The 23,049-nt window shown below is 41.5% G+C and overlaps 2 protein-coding genes across 5 annotated transcripts; one reads left to right on the top strand and one right to left on the bottom strand.

Annotated features, from left to right (window-relative positions):
- Positions 1-551: 551 nt before the first annotated feature.
- TEX11 (testis expressed 11) lies at positions 552-20,868 on the bottom strand. Of its 4 annotated transcripts, none has more exons than XM_039354827.1 (30): positions 20,718-20,868; positions 19,819-19,876; positions 18,664-18,815; positions 18,118-18,202; positions 17,586-17,665; positions 17,148-17,228; positions 16,934-17,053; positions 16,574-16,654; positions 16,351-16,436; positions 14,873-14,930; positions 14,645-14,740; positions 13,693-13,774; positions 13,176-13,254; positions 12,461-12,612; positions 11,971-12,056; positions 11,418-11,558; positions 8,715-8,817; positions 6,957-7,075; positions 6,429-6,514; positions 5,344-5,391; positions 4,969-5,009; positions 4,726-4,812; positions 4,106-4,176; positions 3,599-3,715; positions 3,152-3,227; positions 2,536-2,685; positions 2,164-2,272; positions 1,645-1,765; positions 1,188-1,364; positions 552-762 (listed from the first exon to the last, which is right to left on the bottom strand). In XM_039354827.1, exons 2-30 carry the CDS (start codon positions 19,850-19,852, stop codon positions 691-693), a joined length of 2,790 nt encoding a protein of 929 aa, XP_039210761.1. In that variant the 5' UTR covers positions 19,853-19,876; positions 20,718-20,868; the 3' UTR covers positions 552-690. The 4 variants fall into 4 exon arrangements, with proteins under 4 accessions (XP_039210761.1, XP_039210762.1, XP_039210763.1 ...); XM_039354828.1 differs by having other exon boundaries at positions 1,188-1,361; XM_039354829.1 differs by having other exon boundaries at positions 3,152-3,224.
- Positions 20,869-21,009: 141 nt separating this feature from the next.
- On the top strand, positions 21,010-23,049 carry NCBP2 (nuclear cap binding protein subunit 2). The gene is made up of 4 exons (XM_039354834.1): positions 21,010-21,171; positions 21,501-21,682; positions 21,844-21,982; positions 22,631-23,049. The coding sequence occupies exons 1-4, from the start codon at positions 21,085-21,087 to the stop codon at positions 22,712-22,714; spliced, it is 492 nt and encodes a 163-aa protein (XP_039210768.1). The 5' UTR covers positions 21,010-21,084; the 3' UTR covers positions 22,715-23,049.

Below are 23,049 nucleotides of genomic sequence, written 5' to 3'. Positions count from 1 at the left end.
TGGGTGGTCCTTGGTTTGAGGGGGGGATTATCTTGCAGGGCTTCATGGGCCAGAAATATTAATCCAAAGCCATTCATTAGTGCCCCCTCCCTGCAGTTTTGGAATCCTATTTTAAAGCTGTTTTGCTGGATTCTTTTTACTGTTACTTTCTACCTTTGGTGGAGTTTTTCTCAAGCCATTCGGCTACACAATAAATGTAGTTCTTGCAAAATTAGAAGTTGTGGCAAATGTAGCATGGTTATTCACCTTGCAGTGCAGGTGTGTCTACAACCCAGTAGACAACTGCCTACTAATAGTAATATAATAGTCTCTGCATGTTTGAGGAACTGCCTTCATAGCTGTGTTAATGAGATCAGTTAGGCATATGTGAGACACTAGATAAGAAGCTGAACTTTAGATCTGAACTTAAATTCTGCTCCATTTGTGGAGCCTATTTCATTAGGACAAAATGGGTAGATTGCTTGTGTAGACTGCCTTGAGCTTCTAAGAAAAAATTGGCAATATAAATGTAACTAAAAAATACACAAGGGAAGAGAAATATATTTGTAAACAATTAGAACTGCTTTATTCAACTTCATGTTTGTGAAACATCCTCCCCTGAATAATGCCTACAATTCCACTTGCCAGTGACGGCCTGTATGCAGCCAGTTCCGTTCAGCGCAGGGCCGCTGGTGGTGGCCACGGTCCCCGTCATTCTTCTTTGGAATGGAGTCTCTTTGCTTTGTCCAGTTTGTTCAGCACCTCACCGTAAACACCGATCATCTGTGGACCAAGGTCACCCTACATCTTTAATAGATCCGCACAATAGGCTGAGGAGTGCTGTGCAGCTCAGCCCTTCCATTAGTGGAAACAACTAGGGGAAGCAACAGGCCCACTAAAACAAGGACTGTGTGTTAAATGCAGCCTCTCGTGTCTTTGCAGTGCCTCAGACTCCTTTGAAAGGGCTGCTCTGGGGAAGGACATCGGCCCCTTTAGTTTCAGAGTGAGGTATTTGCATCCCTGTAACAAATCTTTGGAATCAAACCCATGGAACTGAAATCCCCTACTCCCCACTTGATGCTAAATCTCAGTAAGCAGTTTCCTCCCCAGTCGTGTGTTTGTCCTCCTGTACGATGGGCCATTTCAGAGGGTGCCCTGGGTGTGATTAAGTCCTCTACTCGTCCGTCCGTCCGCCCCCCCTCCCTCACCTGATTCTCGTAGCTGTTCTTCAGAGTCCCCAAGTAGGCCAAGAACCGTATTCCTAGGCCACACCATTGCTCTGCTTCCTTGTACTTGCCAGCAGAGTACTGGTATATTCCTGTGTTCCACGCTCTAGTCATAAGCCAGATTATCTCCACCTCTGGGTAATTAGTCTGTAACCCCTGCTAACGTTCAAAGGAATACATCACAGCTTTAGTCCAAGCTTAGTTTTAAGAAGGCAAAAATATATACAGCTGTATTTTGCTTTAATGCGGCTGGATATGTGAACACATCAATTGCCTCATTTAACTGCCTGGACAGAAGTGGGACCCACCAGGAGGATGTTGTTCTCATCCACCTCAGCCTGTGATGTTAACAGGAAGAGCCAGGCAAATATTCTACCAAAACGCCCATTTGGCAGACTCTCAATAGACCCGTCACAGAAAGAAGCCGCGTGATACTAACTGTGTTGTCCAGTATGGTCAGAGCATCTTCAAAATAGGCCCAGGCCTCCTCCAGCACACAAAGATCTGCCTCAATCGGGCCGGAGGGCAGAGAAAGCTGGACCAGGCTGTGCAGGCACTTGCTGAGCGTGAAATACAATGAAAGGACAGGCCTGAGGAAAGCATCTGTGGAGTGCCTTCTTTCTGCCTATTTGCAAGGCATCCAAACCTCATCCCGGCAAGCAACCTGGTGCTAGTTGGCTCTTAGCAACTCTTACTGGCCCAGGCCTGTCCAGCCCTCCCCTCCCCCCAACTCGGGACCTTCAACAACAGGGCAGGAAAAAGCAGCTGCTCCTTTTCAGAAAGAAGCAACTGTGAATGTCCTGAGTGAGGAAGGCATCCCTAGACTCTTTTTCTTGAGAAGAAATAATAAGAATTTTACCTGCAACAGTCATCCTCTCTCCCTAAGCCTGTCCTCCATCCACACAGCCAGGATAAATACTCCTTATGCGCCCAGCTGCTTCTCAGCACCACTGCTTACCTGTAGGTGATTGTATCCATCGATTCACCTTTCCTAAGGAGAGTCAAGACCATCTTGAGAGCCCTCTTGCACACGGATGGATAGTGAGCAGGAGATTCCATGGCCAACGCTTGAGGAAGAAGTCATGGGAAAAAGAGACACCTTTCAAGCCACTGGGCACCTGCTCTTTCACAACACCACGGGGCTGCTGCTCAGAGAAAAAGGCTGTAAGCACAACATCGATCCCAGAAGCTTCAACTCCATTTTTGCTGTGGTAACTGGCTTCATTGCCCAAGACTCACGGAAGCAGCAGTTCTCATTTGAAGCAACTGCCTTGAAATGCAAGATCCCCCCCCCCGGAAGGGTAACGGGGGCAGCAGGCCTGGCTCTTACCAGCAATGGTTTCCAGAGTCTTGATCTCCACCTGTGGAAGCGCCACCACTTCATCTAACAGGCTGGGCACTGCAGGAGAGTTCAGCTTGGCACTGGCTTCAAATTCATAAAGCAGTAATATTGTATCTGTGGGGTCCTTGGGGAAATCGCCTATGGAGCAGAAAACGAGTCCCACTTTAGTAGCTCACACGGTATGACCGGCAAGAGGGGCAAAGCAACCCCTAGCCCGTACAGTTTCAGCACAGCGAAGAGGAATTCAGGTGGGAGATGGGCACTGCCAAGCCTACGAAGCCATGGGAGCAGACAATGCCCGCCTGGTTTCCACTAAAGGCTAAGAGCTGCCTGGGTCCCATTGCTTCACTGGGCTTGAAGGGGGGCTGCGGCTCCAGCCTCACTTCTCAGCGGGCACCGAAATTCAGGGCTCAGAGAGCCCCACCATCTGTTCTGAAAGGGCTGGAGCCTTGCTCGAAAGTGTTCGAGGGATTCCTGGCTGAAACAGGCCTGCAGCCCTGACAGACTTCAGCCTCGGCGCAGACAATATCCCACGGCCGTCACTAACTAAGGCAAGCAGGTTTCACCATTAATTTATTTTGGAATTGTAGAAATTCTAGCTCACCTGTCTGCTTCAAGACTTTCCAGATTGCTCTGCAGGATTGGATGTACTCGAGAGCCTGAGTCAGCAGTTCAGCCTGCTTTGGAAGCAAACATATATTTCAGGTAAACTGTACATGAGAGCATCACAACATTTGTTAGAGTGTCAGGGAGAAGGCATTTCCTGACTTTTTGCCTACCTAAACTTATCTATTGATTATCAATGCCTAGATACTATTTTTTTTTAATTTAAATGTTCTGCAATTCTCTAAAGAAGCACAAAAATATAAAATGTGGAGTGCTGGAAGAATGGCTCAAGAATCAAATATTATTCCCATTTCCAAAGACAATCAGGCAGATGTCATCTCTACAGGATAATTAATCAGAAAAGAACTTAGGCCTTTCCTAAATTTCCATGAGGCACTACTCCTACAATACAAAAGTTAACATCTGAATTCCTTCCAAATTCTACCTCATCAGCAGGCAGCAAATTGCTTCGGCTTATGTCCAGATCCACCGCGGCAGCCATGAGTAGGCATGTTCTCTGAGCGAGCAGGACTGCTTTATCATGAGGACAAAACTGGGAGAACTGCAGCAGGAGATATCAGTGCAACTGTAATTATTTCCCCCTTCATCAAAGCAGGTCAGAGCTATCCAAACTTGGTCAGAGAAGATCATAAGCCACTTAGAAAGGGATTTGCAATTTTTAAAAAACTTAATCATGCTTGCATAGACAAAACAATCTCAAAACTCACTTCTGGTTTTGCTCATAACTTGATTTACTTATTTATAAATTCAGTTTCTATAGCCACCCATCTCAATCCAATTGACTCTGGGTAGAGAACACTATCACAGTATCACACAATAACCACAGCACTGCAATCTTTGAGAAGGGTTCCTTTCAAAAAGAGTTTTGCACAAAGAAAACCACATTTGCAAATGCAAAGAAATCAGGGAGAATTTAGGGAGAGTCGCATACCTTGAATGATATTATAAAGAAATCTCTCATCACTTTTAAGCAGCCTTCACATCGCACAGCCAAGTTCCAAGCTCATAAAGCAAATAAAATAGTGTCAGATTTAACAGCATCACCAACAACAATTATGACAATTCTGCTTAAGACAAAGCCTTTTCTCCTCTGATAGGCTTAAAAAGTCGTGGATAATTTCTGCACAGAGATTTCATGGGAATTCCCATTATTACGAAAGAATACCCATGCTTTTTAAATCCCTTCATTATTCAGCCCATAAAGACACATTCCCCCGCTCCTCTTCTTGGAAAGCATGGGGTAAAATGGCCATGCGAACAAGCTGTCTTGAACAACTGACCAACAGTGTTTACTGCTGACAAGTGCAAGAAAACCCGATTCCTCGCACTCAGATCGCTCCTCCTTCTTTCGGATTACAGGCCTCACCCCCAGGGCTGTTGCGTCTGTGCACGAATGCAGAAGGGAGTCAGAGAACGCTATTTTGCACAGGAGGGAATGCTTGCACCCCTGATGGAAGCCCCCACTGCCCAAGCATTTCCACATTATGCTTTTTGTTTTGGAATCACACGGTGAGGAAGCAGGGTGATGGCGGACTCCGCCTCATGGCCTACCTATCTTTCTGAACCACTGAGCTTCACTGACCCTGATTTCCAGCATCTCCTTTTCCTCACTGTGCAGCTCATCAAGTCTACGGTGAGCTGGAAGAAACGAATGAATGTTAGCAACAAACATGAATTTATGAACCTTGTACTTTCTGACTGGGACTTTATAAAGCACCTAAAGGTCTGTCAGGGTTCTGAACAGACGACACTTAGTAATGAACACAATGTACAATGATCTAGCTAGCTTAATACCTGCTGTCACGTGTGCTAGCAGTGTCTCCATATCTTTAATCCTAAAATAAAAAAGTGGCAATTATTTAGCATCTCTAGATGATATTCAAGAGAGAAAAATACCTTCGCTGAAGAAACAGCAGTTAAAATAAACCAGTAATAACACTGCTCTTCTATGAGGAAGTAGAAATATGATTACATGAAGGAAGAATTAACACTGCCGACAGGAGGTAGAAAGAAAATCTAAATCTAGGTTCAGTACTATGTTAGTGACAGTTCAAAATAACCATGGCTAAACAATTATCTCCCTCTACGTAAGTCAAGTGGCTATTTAACTTTTCTCAGTAACAGCTTATCAAAAGCTGAATATCAATAATTATTAGAAATGTAACTCACATCTCCTCTTCAGATGTCACTTTTGACAATACAAGTCGAATCAAACACCTGCAACAAAAGCCAATTATACCAAATGTTGTTTAGCACACATAATTAAAAACATCCACCTTCCTTCAAGAGCTACTCTCTTTACTTTTATCGTTGTTTATTAACTGTAGAGGCTCCTTTGCCAAATCAATCCAGCACAAAAAGTCCACATCCAGTGTTGAAGAAAGATGGCAAAATTTTTAATAATAATTTGGTAGTGGAATTTTCCACCAATGGGATTTTCCCAGGTATTTTACCAGGAAACATAGATAAGGCAGTCTGGAAAAGTTAGTGCCCTCGCAGCAATACGCAAGCACTCCGAGTTTGTTGGCGATGTCCATTTTGCCGTATGAGTTCATGGTGACCTAACCCTAACCCTAAGTGGAATTTTCCTCCAATGGGATTTTCCCATGAATTTTACGAGGAAACATAGATAGCGCAGGCTAGAAAAGTCAGTGCCTTCCTAACCATACCCAAGCGCTCCGAATTTGTTGGCAATGTCCATTTTGCCGTATGAGTTCATGGTGACCTAACCCTAACCCTAAGTGGAATTTTCCTCCTATGGGATTTTTCCATGTATTTTACCAGGAAACATAGATAGAGCAGGCTAGAAAAGTCAGTACCATCCTAACCATTCCCAAGCGCTCCGAGTTTGTTGGCGATGTCCATTTTCCTCTCCGAATTCATGGTGACCTAACCCTAACCCTAAGTGGAATTTTCCTCCAATGGGATTTTCCCATGTATTTTACCAGGAAACATAGATAGGGTAGGCTACAAACATCAGAGCCTTCCTAACCATACCCAAGCACTCCGAGTTTGTTGGCGATGTCCATTTTCCTCTCCATGGTGACCTAAACCTAACCCTATAGGTGAACTCAAATTCAGGAGCACTAATATAAGAGACACGTTTAAAAGATGAATATGAAACAAGATTTCAAGTAAAGCAAATCTTTCCCATATATAAAATGAGGGTATCTTAAGGATGTATTAAAAAAGACTGAAGTCTTCATATTGTGACAGCAAATTATGAAACAAAACAGCATTTATATGTTACTCACTTTACTGCTGTAAGCGCTTGCTGGCAACCCTCCAAGTGTTGAGATAAATACTCCAAGGCTTTAATAGCCATAGCCTGTTGATCATTCTGAAAGGAAAATTATTTAATTAGTAATGTAACTATGAAAAATATAACTTTAGTATGATCTTGTTCTGTCTGAACACAATGAATGTCATATTTTAAACACAATTCAAACAGGGTCAGGTTGAAAAACTTCCTGTATCTGGGGGATCATCATTCAAAGCACAAAATGTGGAGCAAATGCTGAGGATTAGAACATCATCCCCGGCTCCAGTGTCTTTCACTAATTTTCTCTCTCTTGGGTGATCATTTTAAGTATCCAACTGAGGATACAGTTTCCAAATTTTGCTTCTTTTCCTCTTCCCATCCCTTCCTTAGCTTTTCCTCTTGTTGTAAATTGCAGCTCCTGGAGAATGGAATGCTTTCCTTTTACTGACTTTATCTAAAATTTTCAATTAAAAAGGAGGAGTTACAGAGATCCCAGCAGTCATGAAAATCCAATTTATACCTCCAGGGCGAATTGAGCTGCTAAGCTCAGAAGGTTGGTCGCCATAGATCCTTCCATGAGCATTTTGCCTTCTGTGAACTCTGCAGCCGATTTCTCCATTGCTACAAATGCATCCAAAGCTAAAAGACAGACAAGAGACACTAAGAGAGCAGCCTTCAGACCTGGGAGCGATTGGGAGGAGCTTTGCTCCGAGAAGAGAAACCTGTTGCTCTTTTACTGCCGCTAGCATCAATGTGCTCTCTAGTGATGGCCTGTATCAGATAGCCCGAGTTCTGGGTCAATCTCTTCAAAGGCCAAATTGTCATTGTGTGTGGAATCTCAACTACTTGTGCGTAAGGTCTGATCTTACAGTAGGCTGTTCTTCCATATTCCAGAGCCTAGCAATTGTAGGCTTTTGTAAGAAAAATAAAGTATTGTTGTACCTTGCAGACAAAAACATTTGTCAGCTCTTACAGTGCTGTAAGATTTTTTGTTGTTCTTGCACAGAGATCTAGTTGTTGCTGGTAAATCATTTCTTGTGTCCGTGATATGTACAAATTGTGTTTTTCATTCTGTTTGTTATATAAGGGACTGCTTTGGTTTATGAACCTGGTATAAATGGGTGTATTTAGACAGCAATCTTAAGGGACAGCCTGGGGTCACTCTCCACCCCTCTCCCAAGTTCAGGAACGTGTGTTTTTTACCAGAACAAAACCCAAAGATGCTACTTTTGAGTCAAGCTCTATTGCGAAGTTACTCTTCTGGCTTGAATCCTCAATTATGTTTAAATAAATTACGTATATGAGAAAGATGTAAGGCATGTGGACTTTTCAACTCCCAGAATTCCACAGCCAGCAATGCTGGCTGTGGAATTATGGGAATTGAAGTCCACATGCCTTAAAATTGTCAAGGTTGAGAAACACTGATCTATGTTAAAATAACATGCAGTAAATATTATTATGAATATCAAGGAAAATTACTTTGTTTTTCATGATTGCAAATTTAAACAAGTGAGATTGCCGAAGATTCATATTTTGTGGTCTGTCTTTCTGAATCTATTTTTCTTATTCTATGTATTTTTCCTAATTATAGTGCCCTTTATTCTTTTTACCATTTTAATGATTTCATAATCCATCTAGATAACCGTAAATCTGGTGGATGAGAAATATATAAAAACTAAATGGTTAATACATTATTCAAATAGGACATATTAAAGCTCATGCTGAAATATACCAATATCAAACTGTTGAAGGATATAATGTATGCCCAAGTAATTTATTTAAAATCTAAAAATATGCTACCCTGATTCCAAATATATGACCAAATAACAGTGGTGTAACTAAAAATCACTACTATTTTGCATACCCTGATAATAGTTATTAGCATCTTTTGGATGACATTAATAACAACAATCAAGGAAGAGGGATTACCAAAGTGACAGTGTGCTACCAAGAAGCATTTCTGCTCTACACAGAGAGAACCGAGTGCCCTAAATTCTGAGATGTGTCCTGGACAGTCAAAGGATTCTAAATCTGGAACTTTTACATTCTTTCTGCTGATGCCTTTTGTGTAATTTGCCATATTCTCTTAAAAACATAATTCTATGCACAAGAATACCCCTTCTATGCAGTTGTAAATACCACTTTGTGACAAGAGGTGCTTGTCTGATATATAGAGGGCAAAGGTGGGATAAACCGTCATTAGATTCTCTAGCTCCTTGCCCTTAAACAGATGCATGACACATTCACTGGCACAGTAAAAGCACAAAGGCACAAATACCTTTGAGGGTATTTTTCTCTAAGACTGCTATTTTATAAACATAGAAGTGAGTGAAGATGCTGTTTGGGTCGTATCTTTCCGCCTTCTTTATAGCCTCAGTAGCCTTTAGGTAAAGAGAATCAGCTCAGTTAGTCACAGTAACAGCCAAATAACTAGTTAATAGCTATATAATTAGTTTCTATGAAATACTAACATTTCTGCAATAAAACATTTATATTATATTATATTATATTATATTATAGTAATAGTAGTAAAGTTGGAAGGGACCTTGGAGGTCATCTAGTCCAACCCCCTGCTCGGGCAGGAAACCCTACACCATTTCGGACAAATGGCTGTCCAGTCTCTTCTTAAAAACTTCCAGTGTTGGAGCATTTACTGCTTCTGGAGGCAAGCTGTTCCACTGATTAATTATTCTCACTGTCAGGAAGTTTCTCCTTAGTTCTAGGTTGCTTCTCTCCTTGATTAGTTTCCACCCGTTGCTTCGTGTCCTGCCTTCAGGTGCTTTGGAAAATAGCTTAATTCCCTCTTCTTTATGGCAGCCCCTGAGATATTGGAATACTGCTATCATGTCCCCCCCTTGTCCTTCTCTTCGTTAAACTAGACATACCCAATTCTAGCAACCGTTCCTTATATGTTTTAGCCTCCAGTCCCCTAATCATCTTTGTTGCTCTTATCTGTACTCTTTCTAGAGTCTCAACATCTTTTTTACATCGTGGTGACCAAAACTGGATGCAGTATTCCAAGGGTGGCCTTACCAAGGCATTGAAGAGTGGTATTAATACTTCACGTGATCTTGATTCTATCCCTCTGTTAATGCAGCCTAGCACTGTGTTGGCCTTTTTGGCAGCTGCAGCACATTGCTGGCTCATATTTAAGTGATTGTCTACTAGGACTCCGAGGTCCCTCTCACAGTTACTACTATTGAGCATGGGGCCACCTATGCTGTACTTGTGCATTTGGTTTTTCTTGCCTAAATGTAGAACCTTGCTTTTTTCACCATTGAATTTCATTTTGTTAGTTAGTGCCCAGTGTTCAAGTATGTCCAGATCCTTCTGTATCTTAAGCCTGTCTTCTGGAGTGTTGGCTATTCCTGCCAGCTTGGTGTCATCTGCAAATTTGATGAGTTCCCCATCTATCCCTTCATCCAAATCATTGATGAAGATGTTGAAGAGTACTGGGCCCAGAACAGAGCCCTGGTGCACCCCACTACACACTTCCCTCCATATAGATGCAGTTCCATTGAGGACCACTCGCTGAGTACGGCCGGTCAGCCAGCTACGGATCCATCTGGTGGTGGTTCTGTCTACCCCACATTTTTCTATCTTGTCAAGTAGTAGGTTGTGATCTACTTTATCAAATGCCTTACTGAAGTCAAGTAAATTATGTCCACAGCATTCCTCTGATCCACTAATTTTGTCACTTGGTCAAAGAATGCAATAAGCTTTGTCTGGCATGATCTATTTTTGACAAACCCATGTTGGCTTTTAGTAATGACTTTGTTTGCCTCTAGGTGTTCGTTGATTCGTTGTTTGATTATCTTTTCCAGGATCTTCCCAGGTATTGAGGTCAGGCTGATAGATCTGTAATTTCCTGGATCCATTTTTTTTTCCTTTTTTGAGGACGGGAACTACATCAGCTCTTTTCCAGTCCTCTGGTAGTTCCCCTGTATTCCAGGATCTTTGAAAAATATAGTTCAGTGGCTCCGATATCACATCTGCCAGTTCCTTGAGAACTCTGGGGTGTAATCCATCTGGTCCTGGCGATTTGAACTCATCTAGGCTGGACAGGTGCTCCCTAACCATGTTCTTGCCTATCTTAACTTGTGTTTCTGTTTTGTTTTTTATGGCACTATTTTTGATAGGTTGGTCTGTTTTTTCCCTTTGTGTAAAGACAGATGCAAAAAATGAGTTAAATAGTTCTGCTTTCTCCCTGTTGCTTATATTATATTATATTATATTATATTATATTATATTATATTATATTATCAAACAATTACTGTAATATATCCCAAATGAAGAAACAGAGTAACCACTTTGCTTCTGCAGTGATGCTGGCAAAGGAATTGTGCTGATGTAGCTAATTCATGCCAGAAGCTTTGAAACAAAAGATGAGTTGGCAAGGGTGCCAACACCTAAGGCCCATGCAAGCATTCTTCTTTCCTAAGGAGTCTGAAGTGAAGTACACATGTGTACCATCATAGGTGAGCAATGCAAATGATGCCAGAGATGTCCTGAGAGAAGTGAGGCAAGACTAGCTGTAACATCTGCCAGAATAGGATGTTCCTTTGGGAAGGGACAGGCTGTATGACCTCTGGGTCTTCTGCAGCAGAAAGCTAGCTTAAGAATATGCCTTTACATGAATTAATATTAACATGCTAACAACCCCAGCAAGAAGCAGATGGATTTGATACACTCCGGCAGATCTTCTCCTCCTTGTGAAGATTACTTTCTTCCATTGCAAGCGATGACCAAGGCAAAGTATATAAATCTGGTGATGATCCTTATCTACGGGTATAAAGGAGAGGCCCTGCCCTCTTGGGCTTCATGTAGCTCAGGCCTTCAATATTAAGTAGTAAGACCCCCCCTCCCCAAATGCCCCCTTCAGAAGGAAACAGCTCCTGATTCCAAGCCATAGTCCTTCTCTGCCCAGGGAGAAAGTTAAAGAGAGTCCCCCGAAAAAAGAGGATGCAAAGAAGAAGGATACCTCGTCAGGCTCTTTCAAGTGAAGATAGCAAGCAGCCATGTTCCTGTACAGTTTTGCCAGGTTCTGTTGGTCTGTCTGCCCAGATGCGTAAAAGCTGAGAGAATAGTTGTACCACTGAAGGGCTTCAGGATAGCTCTTTGACTAGAAAACAGCAACCGGGTCTTAATGTTAGATGTGCTCTAAGCACGCGCCTATAAAAGGCAGAGAGGCAGGTTCCTTTCTAAAACCAGGAGAGAAATCCCCAGAGTTTCTCCTTTACTATATATTAACTAAAATTAGTTATTATAAGCTTAATCAGACACCCCCATCTCAATGCAAAACAAGGGACAAATCTTCAGACAAATGATGAACACAACACAAGACAGATATTTTCACAATATTAGTCACCTGCACAATATCTTTACTAGTTTGGAATATATTAAATGACAGATAATGAAGACCGTCTATTTACTCTATAGCATTATCAATAATCTTGGATTGCAACTTTAAGGTATTATCTGCATACTTTGAAAAGGATATGCTGACTTTGCTCAGAGGTAGTAAGAGGACAAACCTCGTAATTCTTAGCTGCTCTGTCCCACAGAACAAGGTGTAAACGGTTGAGTATTTCAGGAGGCAGTTGCTTTCCTACGCTGTGTGCTAAGAAGATAAATTTCAGTATTTCACTAATTCTACAAATCTGAAGAATGTCTATATTTCTAACTATATTGAGCAGTATCAGATCTAAGATCATCTATGACAGCTACAATAGCAATACTAAGCAAGATTTCACCTAAAACCTCAAAATACTGCTACTAAAATTTCCAGTAACACATTTCAAAAGTGGACTCTTGGAATCATGGTTAAAAGTAGAACAATTTAAAGATAAGCTTAAATTAATGTTAATCTTAAATTAATGGTAAAGTTATACAATTTTAATCAGAATGAAATTATAATTGCTGGATTTCTTAGCTGAAAAATTCAAGCAAAACAGAGCTTTTCACATTCTGCAAATTCCTTTCAGGTATCTACCCTAGAAGTATAATTAAAAGCTGGACACAGACCTGTGATGGCATCTTCGACCATTCCCTTGGCAAGTGGCTCCTTCATTCTCTGTAACAGGAGTTCGATGTGAAAGAGAAGGACTCTGCCAGCATCTGGGGATCTTTCGAACAGCTGGGAGGCTGATTTCAGAAAGTCAAATCCAATGGCTTCCCTGAATGTACATAAAAATAAGCTACGCATTTTGAGACCACGGAAAGCTAAAAGATTTAATATATTTCTCAGTAACAGAAACCTGACATCCTGTCCTGTGTTACTGTTCCAGAACAATCATTAAGGCATGGATTTTCTTATCAAAAGCTTGCTGGAGCACTCTGACAGGAATCAAATTGTAGGTCTGTGCATAGTACATACTGCTGCAATTGTGCTAATTGTAGGTCTTTGACTGAAAATGCTGCTTATCCAAATGTGTCTCTTCAAATCAATCTGAGCATCCAAATCAAGAATTATTAATCATCCTTTGTTTCATTTATTCCCACCTAGACAATGCACCTGCGCCTATTGCAGCTATCCTGCTACTGTGTAACTCTGGCACTCTGTCAGTTCACCTCCCTTTATTGCAAGATAATAAATCATAATTATACAACGTTGTAGAAAATTGGAGTTTGTTAAAAAACACACAAAGAAGATAGGTGGATGTCTTGGATATTCCCTAAATAGTCTTATGATAGACACAGAAGCCCAATTGTGTCCCAGAGGGCCCTTCGATCTTTATACCTCTCATGTTCAAGGAGCAACTTTGCAGTGTCCAGACAGATCTCCGGAGAAACCTCATGCTGCAGAAGTTCAGTGACAGCTAGAAAGCAGCAATAGCAAGGTTAGCATGTTTACTAAAAGGGTTTGTACTATATATGGGGGGGGGGGAATAAAGTGTAAGTACTTTGTCTTATACAAGATTGACTAAATAACCAATGATCCAAAGGGCCTCGATGGACAGAGAGACTGGAGTAATTTATATTGCTATGCAGTAGGAAAATGAATATATTCAATAATCTTTGCTTGTAGAAAGGAGGAAAGGAAGAATTCACATGACTGAATGTGGACACTTTGTAAAACTCTTAAGGGCTCCTGCATTCATTTAAACTTTCTTTCCTTTGTTCACAATCAAAGAAGTACATCAGTTTAATTTAAACCTGTACAAGTTAAAGTGAAGCTGCTACCACTTCTCTATTATAACTCAGACATCCTTTGGAGTGGTGATGTTGTTGATCTTATGCTGAACCAAGAATAATACCTTTTCTAATATCTTCATCTGATGCATCGCCTTTCAGGAGAATTTTAATTTTTAAGTAAAAACCAGCTGGATGTAAATTCTCCTGTAAATCAAGACATCAGGATATTATTTGATAGCCAAACTATTTTTATCAGATTCAGAGTACTGTATTTTTAACTACCTGCTGGGAGAGCACAGCCTATTCATAAAGAATGTCAAAGCTTTTCATGAGTAAATTCTCTATATCTTCTAGAACAATCTTAAATATCCTTAGCAATGGTCTACCTACTATTGCCAGATTACCAGTTAATAATTGTTTTTATTAGATTTATATCCCATTTTTTTTTTCTTACAAGCTCAGGATGGTGAACCCAATACTCTTCCCGTTTTCCCCAAGATAGAATTCTGGAAGGTAAATTGTAGTCCAAAGTCACCAGGGAACTTCCATGATGAAGGATGGACTTGAACCACACCAGTTAACCACTATGTGGCATTTAATCTTCCATTTGAGAGCCTCAGAAATCTTTTCCCTCAGAAGCCTCATATATAAAGAAATTAAAAAGTTATCTTAATAAATCCCAGAGACCTCAAACCATTATCCTCATTTTAAGCAGTAAAATATTATTTTATTCTCTCTTTGACATCATTTTGAATTAAAAAAAAACTATTAGGACCAACAAACTACACTGACCTTAATTTTATCAAATGCATAGAGATGAAATGAGATTTGTATGTATGCTATGCATACATAAACACTTCACTATCTATAGTATGCACCCTACGCATCTGATGAAGGGAATTGCAGCTCACAAAAGAAGATATCTTTTAACAATTTTTTGGGAAAGGTACTACTAGATTCTTTTTCCTTTTTTGTTGCCTATAGACTATGACAGTTTTCCTCTATGTATTATCCTGGGAGTCATTCTGATTGCCAAACTCTTAACAATTAGCCTAGCCCAGAAATCAACCTCACCTCATTAGCCATGATGATAGCCTGGAGAGCTTTCTCTTGATATTGTTTATAATCCCATTCCAAATACACAGTAGCTAATAATCGTAGTACTTTTGCCTGTAAATAAAATAAAATTAATATTTACACTCAAAAGGCTGAGAATTGGAGAGGGGCAATGAAGGTCATGTATCAATAATTTTCACACTGAATGATAAAGATATTTTCCATTGGATTACAAAGGTTTCTCACCTGCATTTCTTTACTAATTGAACAGTTTTTGTGCATCTTTCCAATTTCACAGCTGAGGCTATTTAATAAAAGAAAGAAACAGAATGGATTAACTGACCTTGAAGGGGAAAAGAAAATCCACCTGATTAATAAAAACCTGCCCTAAAGATGCATTCACAAAGGAGACCCACACTGTGTAAAAATAAAATGCCCAATGTCCTGACACTGTAGTGCAGTGGTTCTCAACCTGTGGGTCGGGACCCCATTTGGGGTCGAACGACCATTTCATGGGGGTCGCCAAACAACGCAGTCTGCCATTTTTTCCCCCTTTTCCTTAGCTGTGCTACTCCCTTTTATTCTATTGGGCTTTTGAAAGCCAATAGAATAGACTCTCTTGAATAGAGTCTAATTCTATTGGCTTTCAAAAGCCAACAGGAATTGTCCAGGCTGTCTCTGCCCTGCTGAGCCCGCCAAAAGTCCCATTCTGCAAACGGTGCTGTACCAGTTGAGTAGTCCTCGACTTACGACCGGTTGAGTAGTCCTCGACTTACGACCGGTTGGGGTCACGGCATTAAAAAGGTTGAGAACCACTGCTGTAGTGTATTTTGCAATGTTATTATTTGACATACTGCAACTTAAACACTTAAGAAATTGTACTGGAGATCTTCTATTGTAAAGCTATGAAAGGAACAGAATACAGAGGAGGTGAAGCTTTTTCCTCTATAGGCCAGGATACAGAGGCCTTCAGGAATACCTCTATCTCAGGGGCTCCCAACCAGGGGTGTGAGACAATATTCCAGGGGGTGTGAAAACTTGAGTTTTCAAAATTATAAGTGCATATGCATAATTCGTTGCCGTTATTTCAAACTTTTGTAAGGGGTGCGAGAATATATCAGAAGCATTCTAGGAGTGCAGGGTATAGAAAAGGTTGGCAACCGCTGCTCTATTTATATTATATAGTACAGTAATGCTTATTCTTTCAAATAACCTGGCTATAATGTTTGTTTGTTTTTTTGGCAAATAAGCACTGTGTTTTGTTACTTAAAACCCAGCATGCATGTATTATGCAAGCATTTGGAGAGACTGTGCAAGTTTTTTCTCTTTAATCCAAAAATAAATCACATGCACAAACCCTCTTTAAATGGCACCTTATTATAAGTAAACTACATCTGCAAGTTTACATAACTGAATAGTGATGACTGCTTTATTTAAGAAAAAGAATGTTGGAGTTAAGGGAATTCTGAAAGAAGCAACATCCAGAGTTTCTACTTTTTTTTTTTCATCAAACCACCTGGCCCTTCAAATGCACTTATAAAATTACCTTAGCCTTGACTACATCTGCAGCTAAAAGAATCTCTAAATCACTAGACAGAATCAGATCACTCCTTCTGATAAGTGCTTGTTTTAAATCTCAGTGGCTGTACATAGGGCAGAATTGGACATTTTATTTATTGCTTATCAAACTATTACCTAAGCCAAAAGTAATAGAGTCAAATTACCTGAGCCAAAAGGAACTCTGCTCATATCTCTTGAATTCGTATGTTTCTATGCCAAAGTTATAGCATAGGAGAAAAAGGTAACAAACCTGTAATTAAATTAGAGTAATTTATACCAGTTTTGTAATTGTTGTTTTAAAAAAACTGGGAATTAACAAAGTTTATTTTTTTCATAGTTTTGGAGGACCAGGGCAGTACAACAAAATGAAAAGGTGTTTAACCTGACCTCTTTTGGCAGCCTTATCAGGATGTCTTTACACCGTTGAACACACATGACCGCCTTCTGAAAATCTGCTAAAGCAACTGCCTAAGAAAGCAACATGATATGCTAATGAATTGCTTGGATGACCCATGGATTTCTTTTCAATTAATGTTTAAAAAATTAATAGAATTTTGCATTAGAGGAGTGCTAACAGATTTAGTAGCTATATGGGAGGCAGCAATCCAATGAACTGCACAATATAGATTGAACATAGAATTATAGAATATTGTTACTGTAATGTTGTTACTGAATAATAACAATACAGATAAAATCCACTTGTTGCCATTATGCCGCTACAATGAATTGATTATTTTTCAAACATACAGATTCAGCCTGGTAAGACAGAACTTTGAATATATCCCTCTGTATGTCAGCTTTGTGCATATTCGCCTCAGCCTCACTGCTGCAGTTCTTGTTCAGCTGGGCATAAAGTTTCTCTAGATCCTGTAAAATAAAGCACATAATAGGCTAAAAATACATGCAACCACTATTATGTCACCTACTAAAAACTTACAAATGTTAGAAAGCCTCAACTTACACTCAGGGCAATTTCAAGGAAATTACTTGCAAGGGCAGGTTTTCCAACATCCACCCAACCTTTTCCAGTCTTCATTAACATCTAGATCATAAAAGACATATGCAAATTTAAAAGAAAACAGAAATATTGGCAAATCTAGAAACTAGATATATTTCATGTAATCTTTTAGAGACTTTTATAATGTGGTTGCTTTAGGCATACTCTTCATCAACAATTATTTGTTAAGGTAAGAATATACATCACGCTATCATATTTCTACATCACTTCTCTGGCTTGCAACAAATCCAAACTACTGTCAATTTCTCTTGGAGACAGAATAAAAATTTGAAATGTATTTGAAAACAATATTCTTCTAACATTCTTGAACCTTATCAGCTCTTTAGCATTTCAGGAAGCAGAAGACAAACGTAAATAATATTTGGACACAAACTATATTACCAAAATTTGCCTTCGTATCATCTCCTCATTTGAATCACCTACTTCACAAAACATCATCAGGTTGCAGGCAACATGGCGTACTACAGAAATATGCAAAGACATTAACTATTTCAATTCTCAGTGAAAATATAGATAAGAAAACAAATATTTGTGACATGGAATAAATGCAAAATATCTGTAAACAGTAAGAAGGGCAACACATTTGTTAGTGATACATGCTGTGCTCAGTTCACCATTTTCATTTGTTCCAATTCATTCACTCCAGCATCAACTTCAGAAAAAAACATAACAAAACCTAATGTCAAGTATCTGCCTCTGAGTCCCTTTAGTGCTGACACTAGAAACAAAATATTTTTAAATTGCAAACACTATGATTTAATGGGGCACAAAAAGGTAGAAAACATCTATAGATTTTTCAGTAAGATAAGGACATTCATGAGAGGTCATACAAGAAGCTAAACATAAAACATTTTACTCATTTTAGTTAATCAAATATTTTTGCTGTGATTTATGGCTGCAAATTCAAACTGACATTTAACTCTTTGCATATCGGTGATACCAGGAGCTGTTTTTTTTGCCACAGTCCAATTCCATAAGTTAACTGCACTTTCCTCAACCTGTATGGAAAAAAAACAAGGACAAAAATTGAAAACCCTTAAAATTCATATAAATCATTTATATACAAATAAAACAGCCAAAATGTTAAAGCTATGCATTGATTATTTAATTTCATCATAGGACATTTGGAATTCCAGAAAAATGTAGAAAAGAGAAAGAGGAGCTAGAGGGACAAAAGAACAGAGGTGGACAGAAGATGGCCTGGCTGGTGCTGGCAGATCACTGCTAATCTGAGATGGATCAACAAGTATCATTTCACAAGAGCAGTTGGACCCTCTCTCTTCACTCTTTGCTCAATTATGCTGCTGTAGTGAGAGAAAGGTTTGGGCTAATGCATAGTAAGGTGTTCTACACCTTTGGAGATATGTGGAAGAGCCAATATTAAGTATTTAACTAACATATCAAATGTTTGTAATCAGATTTTTTGATGGGCTACTTCCCTAAATTTTCAGCCTGTTACCTTTAATGATCCTTGCTTTTTTTTCTCTACCTGGGCTTTCTGATTCTCTTTCCACTTTTCTTTATTTATACTTTCTATACTGCCGAACAGCTTCTCAATACTTTCTGATATAGCAAATAATGTCTCTTGGTTCATCAATTCTTGAATTAATCCTGAAAGAAATATTAGAATAAAGTAGAGGCAGCAAATTGTTTTCAAGTCAGACAACTTACATTTTCTTCCTCTTGTCCCAATAGCTAAATAAAATGCCAGAGCCCAAGGCTGTCAGCTGATGGGATTTAAATAAGAATTCTCCTAAGCCAGTGGTTCTCAACCTTTTTAATGCCGCGACCCCCCAACCGGTCGTAAGTCGAGGACTACTCAACTGGTGCAGCATCGTTTGCAGAATGGGACTTTTGGCGGGCTCAGCAGGACAATTCCTACTGGCTTTTGAAAGCCAATAGAATTAGACTCTATTCAAGAGAGTCTATTCTATTGGCTTTCAAAAGCCAATAGAATAAAAGGGAGTAGCACAGCTAAGGAAAAGGGGAAAAAAATGGCGGACTGCGTTGTTTGGCGACCCCCGTGAAATGGTCGTTCGACTCCAAATGGGGTCCCGACCCACAGGATGAGAACCACTGTCCTAAGTAGAGTCTCTCTTTAGGATTCGGCATCAGGGGTCATCTTGGCCTTGCTGAAAAAACTGCAGAGTGCAGTTTCCTTCTCTTCTCATTAGAAGCCGCCTGGACAGAAGTGAGTCAAGAGGAAATACAGTGCAGTGGGCAGTGACAGTCAGGAAAGGATAGAGGCCATCCTATCCAAATCTGATCAAGCCCAACCACAATCCTGAAGCAGGTGATGCCATCTCCTCAAACAGTCAACTGTCTGCTAGGGAAGTGGCCTGTTCCTGTATTTCCTAGCAGCATTGGGAAAGATTGTAAGAGGCTGTCCTTCTTTTGGAAGTTTAGATCTGTAAAATAATCCTACAACAATCCTTAATATGCTTAATATCGGTGGGATAACAGTGCCGACAGACACTCTAGTTCTGACCAACAAACTCAAATTGTTAAATAGAATCCAGAGCAGAATCAGAAATCTTTTTGAAACAACAGGTTTGAAAGAATCTGCACAGAGAAAAAAAAAGTTAAATATTTAATTACTTTATGCAAAAGTTACCTCTTATTTCCAGACATTCTCTTTCATCTTCCATTTCTGCTATATAGAATAACGGGCCCTTGAAAAGAATTTACAGTCTTAATTGGTCTAGTTTATATCTGAACGGATTATCTTTCCTACAATCATTTTTCCTACTTTGGGCATCCTTCAGCCTTTGCTGGGTTGACAGAACTGCAATGAGGACCAGCTTTCTGTTGACCCAGTGAAGTCCATTTGTTGCCCTTTCACAGCCTCTTTCTGGCTTGTTTTTACATTGTTAGCCAACCAGTCTTCTTTACAAATGTTACTTAGAAAATCTGTCTTGAGCAAACCCTATGCTGCCCTCTGGAAGGCCCCTGAGCATGTATAGGATGCCTCCTCCTTCTTACTGAAGATTTAATTTCCAATGGCCAAGAGATTGTTAGATGACTGAGGGGAAGAAATAAACTAAGACAATGATAAAGCCGAGGCAAGAGTGCTTCTGAGAATGTACTTCCATAGGAGAAGCTCACCAGCAAACTTTTCTTTGGGGAACAAGCTTTATATCATATTTTTTAAAAAGTGAGAATGAGTCCGATAACAATTTTATATCAGCAGGGGCTTGGGATCACCTTTTCTGAATAACCAATTTGATTAAAAGGTGTGGATTTTCATGAGCTGCAGATTAATCTGCACAGATAAAGTGCCTATAAATGTTCACACCTTTTAATCAAATTCTTCCTCATGTTTGGCCACTCTATCCAGTGTTTTTCAATCCTGACAACTTTAAGAGGAGTGGACTTCAACTCCCAGAATGCCCCAGGTGGAGAGTTCTGGGAGTTGAAGTCCACTCTTGTTAAAGTTGTCCCAAGTGAGAAACACTGCCCTGTACCGCTCTTCTCCGCCAATGCTTTAGGTCGGGCGTGCTTCTGCAACTGCACCTGGTGAAGCTGAAAGGAGCCTTTTATATCACGTCTTCCCCTGAAAGGAAGAGCCCCCACTGAAGGGGACGCCAGCCCACTCGCCAGAGGCCGGGAAAAGGGCCGCCCAGTTTTCCCTCGCTCCGCCTTCTGCGCAAAGCATGTCGGGAATCTCGCCCCGACCACCGAGGCCGAGCCTTTCGGGCGGTGAGGCTCGCCGCGCAGACCACAATTCCCGGCAACCCTAGCGGCCAAGCTGCTCGGGAGGCGCTAGGGCGCCCAATGAGGCGGCCTCGGGAAGGGGAGGGCTCTTCTGAGCGACAGGCGTGCAAGCCAATTGCCGATCGGCGGAGTTGAGCGCCTGAGGCCGCGCGGCTCGCCGCTCAAGATGTCGGGGACGGTCGGCGCCACCCTGAAGATGCTCACCCGGGACTCGTACTGCGACTTCAGCGAGTACGTGGAGCAGTCCTACAAGGTAGGGGGGCGCTTTCTGGACCCGCTCTACTCACGGCTGCGGCCCGCGGGCGCTCTGCGCATGCCCAGAAACCCGCGCCCGGCCGGAGCCCCTTCCCAGGACAGATCTTGGGCGCGTGTGAACGGGTGGGAGATAATGGATCCGTTTGCCTATTCTGGGGTTCACGCCTTCGGTTTGCCCGCCCCAGCTCTGGCCTTCGCTGGGCGCCTCGGGTGTCGCTCCGCCACCGGCGCTGCTTGAATAAGAGCGTCCCAGAATTCCTCAGCGGCAGTGGGAGGGCCGGCCGATGCGGCCGCCGGGCTGATGGGCCCCGCCGGGTTGCTTTGCAGGGGCGGAAGGAGCTGCAGGCGGAAGACCTGAAGACCTCCTCCACGCTGTACGTGGGCAACCTCTCCTTCTACACCACGGAGGAGCAGATCCACGAGCTCTTCTCCAAGTGCGGGGACGTCAAGCGCATCATCATGGGCCTGGACAAGAACAAGAAGACGCCCTGCGGGTTCTGCTTCGTGGAGTATCCTTGCCCGGAGGGGGGAGGGGGCCTTCTGGACCAGGAGAGTTTGCGGCATCTGCATTAAGGGTTTCTGTCCTGGTTGCTGTTCTCCGGGAGAAGCAGCCTGCTCTCTGTGACCTCGGAGCCTGATCTTGCGAATCTTTCCTAAAATAATACTCCAGATACTACACAAAAGCTGAAGCCGAGCATGCCATGCGTTTCATCAGCGGAACCCGGCTGGATGACCGTGTTATTCGGACAGACTGGGATGCAGGCTTCAGGGAAGGGAGGCAATATGGCCGTGGCAAGTCAGGCGGGCAGGTAAAGACGGGTAACTGGGAGGAGACTGCATCGAAGGCCCCACTTCACCAAGGGCTCCCTTTGGAGACCCCAAGTTGTGGTGCCAGATCTCAGAAGTTCAGAAGCACTGAAGTTTATTTTAAGTTTTGCCAGATCCCATAACACTTGAAGGCCGAGCCATCCAAGGGCAGGCACACACATCTCTGGATCTCACTTCTACCACTGTGTAGCTTCCCTCACTCGGTCACCTCCCAAATTCCTGTAATTACCCTTTATGGGAGTTTTTGAATGTATCATTCCAGGACCTGAGAAAGATTGCCTTTCAATTGTTGTAAGTCCCTGGCTTGCAAGGATGAAGGCTTCATTCATACCTGAGCTTTGCCTTGTTTTCCATGCAAAGTCCACGAGCCAAGGGAGGCTGTATCTGGGCTATAGAGCAAGCAGGAAAGAAAAATGTGCCAATTTCGGGCTGCTTCCAGGCTAAGATGCTTTCAGGCCTCTTCCTGAGTGACTGTCCAGGGCTGGCTTGTCTAGTGCCTATCCAGAGTAACAGGTGGTGGTGATTTGGTAAAGGCTGGCCTCCATCCCAGGGTGCAGACAGCCTAGTTTCTCTGGTCATCTTGATTTTATCTTGGTTTTTTTCCTCCCTCCCTCCCTCCCTCCCTCCAGGTAAGAGATGAGTACCGAAAGGAATACGATGAAGGAAGAGGTGGTTTTGGCAAGATTTTCCAGCCACAATTGGGGAAACAGTAGATGGAAGACAGGAGAGCTAAGCATGGCTTATTATCTTCTTGGACAGCTGAATAGAAGGGAGGGAGAAAAGACTTTTTTTTGCAAGGTGTAGTTCAAGACCCTTTTCCACCCCTGTCACTGTTTTTTATGCTTATCCTGGCCTGAGCTGGGATATGGTCTAAGGAACAACAGGGCACCCGTGGTGGAAAGAAATTGGAATCTTAAACAGCCATTTCTTGTTTCTTTTCACTTTTCCTGTATGCTGTCATAGTGGTTGTAATGTCTTGGGGTGTATAAATTGTCCTTAATGTTTCAGAGGAGAAATAAGACTGCAATAAAAATGTATTTGGTCTGAA

This window comes from Crotalus tigris, unplaced genomic scaffold, assembly GCF_016545835.1.
Source record: "Crotalus tigris isolate CLP2741 ecotype Arizona unplaced genomic scaffold, ASM1654583v1 scf7180000018585.330925593:3314079, whole genome shotgun sequence".
NCBI lineage: Eukaryota > Metazoa > Chordata > Lepidosauria > Squamata > Viperidae > Crotalus > Crotalus tigris.
The sequence above is the reverse complement of the archived record's forward strand: the minus strand, read 5'-3'. Positions and strand labels throughout refer to the sequence as shown.

Excerpts from the sequence above, each read along its gene's own strand:
- TEX11 (XM_039354827.1), bottom strand. The coding sequence starts at position 19,852 with ATGGAAGATGAAAGAGAATGTCTGGAAATAAGAG. Across the intron at positions 16,655-16,933 it reads TGTCTTACCAGGCTGAATCT|GCAGTTGCTTTAGCAGATTT; the intron begins GTATGTTTGAAA and ends TTGCTTTCTTAG. Across the intron at positions 13,775-14,644 it reads CTATCATCATGGCTAATGAG|GAGAATTTACATCCAGCTGG; the intron begins GTGAGGTTGATT and ends CTTGATTTACAG.
- NCBP2 (XM_039354834.1), top strand. The coding sequence starts at position 21,085 with ATGTCGGGGACGGTCGGCGCCACCCTGAAGATGCTCACCCGGGACTCG. Across the intron at positions 21,683-21,843 it reads TGCGGGTTCTGCTTCGTGGA|ATACTACACAAAAGCTGAAG; the intron begins GTATCCTTGCCC and ends ATAATACTCCAG. Across the intron at positions 21,983-22,630 it reads GTGGCAAGTCAGGCGGGCAG|GTAAGAGATGAGTACCGAAA; the intron begins GTAAAGACGGGT and ends CCCTCCCTCCAG.